The sequence below is a fragment of the Epargyreus clarus genome, unplaced genomic scaffold (assembly GCF_041222505.1).
Source record: "Epargyreus clarus isolate Ecla_fem2 unplaced genomic scaffold, WU_Ecla_fem_2.2 ptg000013l, whole genome shotgun sequence".
NCBI lineage: Eukaryota > Metazoa > Arthropoda > Insecta > Lepidoptera > Hesperiidae > Epargyreus > Epargyreus clarus.
The window spans coordinates 2,079,887-2,083,340 of NW_027332221.1; the positions used below are offsets into that span (position 1 = coordinate 2,079,887).

Below are 3,454 nucleotides of genomic sequence, written 5' to 3' on the forward strand. Positions count from 1 at the left end.
TTCTTTAGGTTTTCCTGTTATAATTAAGTAAAGAACTATTTACATAATTTTGTCAACATTATAGCCTCAGTAGTTTCGAAGGTAGGGAGAGGAATGGTCAATATTATTTTTAAGATATTTTATTCCCAAATCCCAATTTGAAATTTAGTTGTTTACACAATGCAATTTTTTTTGGGTCGCTGAAATGCATATAAGTTCCAAATTTCAACTCATTTGGTTCAGTACTTTGGACCAAATTGGCCGTGACAGGCGAACGGACAAACACGAGTTATCCTATTAGTGTTCCGTTTTTAGTTCCGTACTCAAAGGGTAAAAACGGAACCCTATTACTAAGACTTCGCTGTCTGTCCGTCTGTCACAGGGCTATATCTCCGGAACCGTAATAGACAGACACATGATTTTTTACAGAGGATGCATAACGGTGGCCGCTATTACAACAAATACTAAAAACAAAATAAAGTTGAATATTAAAGGGGGTCTCCATACAATAAACCGGGTTTTTTCGGCATTTTTCGATCTAACTGTTAAACCGTACTAGGAAGACGGTTGAATTTTTTACAATCCGTTAACTACTATAACTGGTATTATAATAAATACAAATAAGAACCATAAAACATATTTTAATATAGTTATTTTAATTTTATTATACGTTGTTTGCGTATCATTCATAATCACCCCAACGTCATCTATTGTTGTGTCATATAACTAAGTATTGTTTAAAATAATAAAATGAATAAAGATAAGTAAAAAATAATGAACATTTGGTGGTAAGCAAGCCTCCATGTCCATGCGAGTTCGACTCGTACTTGGCGAATTATTTGTTTTTGTAGGGAACCCTAAAACCCTGCATAAAAGAGCTAACGGAAGCTTTTAACCAATAAAACACATGCAAAGTGTAAGCAAATCATGTCTCCTACATTTTAAAGTACCTTATGATGTTATTTATGAAGCAGTATGTTGTATTAATTATAAAATATACGGATATTTTGGGATTACAATAAAACACGCCACTACGTTGAATAATTGTCATAGAGTATATATATATTCTTTTTACTTGTAGTGGTCTACATATTACAGAGTATAAATATTGTAAGGCGCGAATTGTATTCAACACTCTCCCTAAATTTAAGCCTTATTAAAAAAAATGACAGCATTAAAAAAATATTAAGACGAGTCATGCAAACACATTCCAAGTTTAGATCTGAAGAAATGAAATTTATCTCTAGATAGTGCTTTAGTAAGAATATCTGCATATTGATTATCACTACTAACAAAATTTAATGAAATTATTTCTTGTTGATATTTTTCTTTAATAAAATGGTACTTTATTTCAATGTGTTTGCATCGTTTATGAAAGTTCAAGTTTTTAATGACACTAATGACACTTTGATTGTCTAAGTGAAGGCATATAGCGTTCTGTTTGTATTCGTCAATATCACTCAGCAACTGTCTGACTCATATAGCTTCTTTGGTGGCAGCACACGCTGCCATGAATTCAGCCTCTGTTGTGGACAGAACAACAGTTTGTTGCCTTTGGCTTGACCAAGTTACAGCTGCACCATTCTTTATGAAGACATAGCCGGTGACTGAACGACGAGTGTCGAGGTCATTTGCAAAATCAGCATCACTGTAACCAATTATTTCTGTGGTGAGTGGAGTGTGCGTGTAACACAGTCCATAACCTTTCGTATCATTCAGGTATTTAAATATCTTCTTGACTGCATTCCAGTGTGTTTGGTTGAACCAATTAAGATATCGACTCACCAGGTTTACAGCAAACATTATGTCAGGTCGACTCACGATATCCAGGTGCATGAGAGAGCCCACAGCTTCTCTGTATGGTATGTTTTTCTCAGGCTCTCCATTTCCTTTTTCTAGTTTCACATGAGGATGAACACTGTTCGGATTACAATTATGCATATTGAATTTATGTAACATTTGCGTTATGTATTTAGTCTGATGTATGATAATACAATCTTTAAGAAAGGTTTGAAAGGTGGTAGAACCCTTTGTGGTTCGACTCCGGCGGCACCACCGCCACACCTATTTCTACCTAATAACAGCAGTGTTAAGCGCTGCTGTGTTCCGGTTTGAAGGGTGTGGTAAGGGAGACAGAATTTTCCGAGGCGTTCCAGCTTAGTCTTCAGGGGAGCGGCGCATCTGTGGCCGACCTCAGGTAGGAATATCTAATCCTATCTGGGGTTGATTACAGATGTCCATGGGCGGCAGTAGCCACTTACCATCAGGTAGTCCACCTGATGTATGCTCGTCTGCTACTCTTATATTATAAAAAAAAACCTTTCTATTTGCATTCCCACAAAATTGTCAGGTGTGTTCAAGATTTTAATTTCAAATGTGGTCATCAGTTCATAAGTTATTTCTTTTAATGCTGATAACAATCCATCACCTACATATAGGCAAAAGTAGCATTTATTTTTATTGACATGACTGATATAAACACACTGGTCAGCATTACTGTTAACAAAGCCAAACTTCTTTAATACAGAGTCAAATTTACTATTCCAACATCCATGGAGCCTGTTTTAGCCCATAAAGTGATTTGTTAAGTTTACATACCATGTTTTCTTTGTGCAGCATTCCCTCAGGTGGTGTCATAAATATAGTTTCCTTAAGTTCACAATATAGGAAGGCGGTTTTGACATCTAGTTGGATAATTTTCAAATTGTTTTGTGCAGCTACTGAAAGTAACAAACGAATTAAATCATACCTGAGCGTGGGAGAAAAAGTTTCCTGATAATCAATGCCTGCTGTCTGAGCATATCCTTTGGCACATAACCTTGATTTGTAACGGGGGCCTGTTGGTTCTTGTTTGATTCGGAACACCCATTTGCATCCTTTTTTTTTTTTTTGTTTACGAGGGGGAAACCTTCAAAAGGTACCCGGTGTCGTGGGAGCGACGTAGGGTTATGTGGGATTCTTACCGCACTAAAACCCCCCCCGGTGGCCGTCCTCGGTGCTGCGTAGAGGGGTCCGGGATCTCCAAAGGAACGCAACCGGAGCCCTCTTAGCGCGTTGCCCCGTCGGGCTCCGCCCAGGTGAGCTTGGCGCTCGCCACACCGTCTGGTGCGTACGACGGTATGTGACCACACATACCGCCGTCCTTCCCGGGGCCGCTGGCTGGGCGGTTCGAGCTCCCACTCTTGCCACCCGCAACCCCGGAAGCCCCCTTTTAGTCGCCTCTTACGACAGGCAGGAGATACCGTAGTTCTATTCTACTCCCGGAACTACAGGGACGCCGCGCCGATACCCATTTGAATCCTATTACTTTGGCATTTGGGGGTTTATTAACCCATGTCCACGTATTGTTTTTCTGATGGGCATTTAATTCCTCATTAATAGATTTTTGCCATTTTTCACTGTCTTCTGAGTTTATAGCATCTCTATATGTGGTAGGAACATCGTAAATGTTCTATTCGTGTTGACACATGTAAGT

At 38.9% G+C, this 3,454-nt stretch overlaps 1 protein-coding gene across 1 annotated transcript; it reads right to left on the bottom strand.

Moving 5' to 3' along the window:
* Positions 1 to 1,455: 1,455 nt before the first annotated feature.
* LOC140746613 (uncharacterized) lies at positions 1,456 to 1,920 on the bottom strand. The gene has a single exon (XM_073078738.1). The coding sequence runs from the start codon at positions 1,918 to 1,920 to the stop codon at positions 1,456 to 1,458; it is 465 nt and encodes a 154-aa protein (XP_072934839.1).
* Positions 1,921 to 3,454: the final 1,534 nt, after the last annotated feature.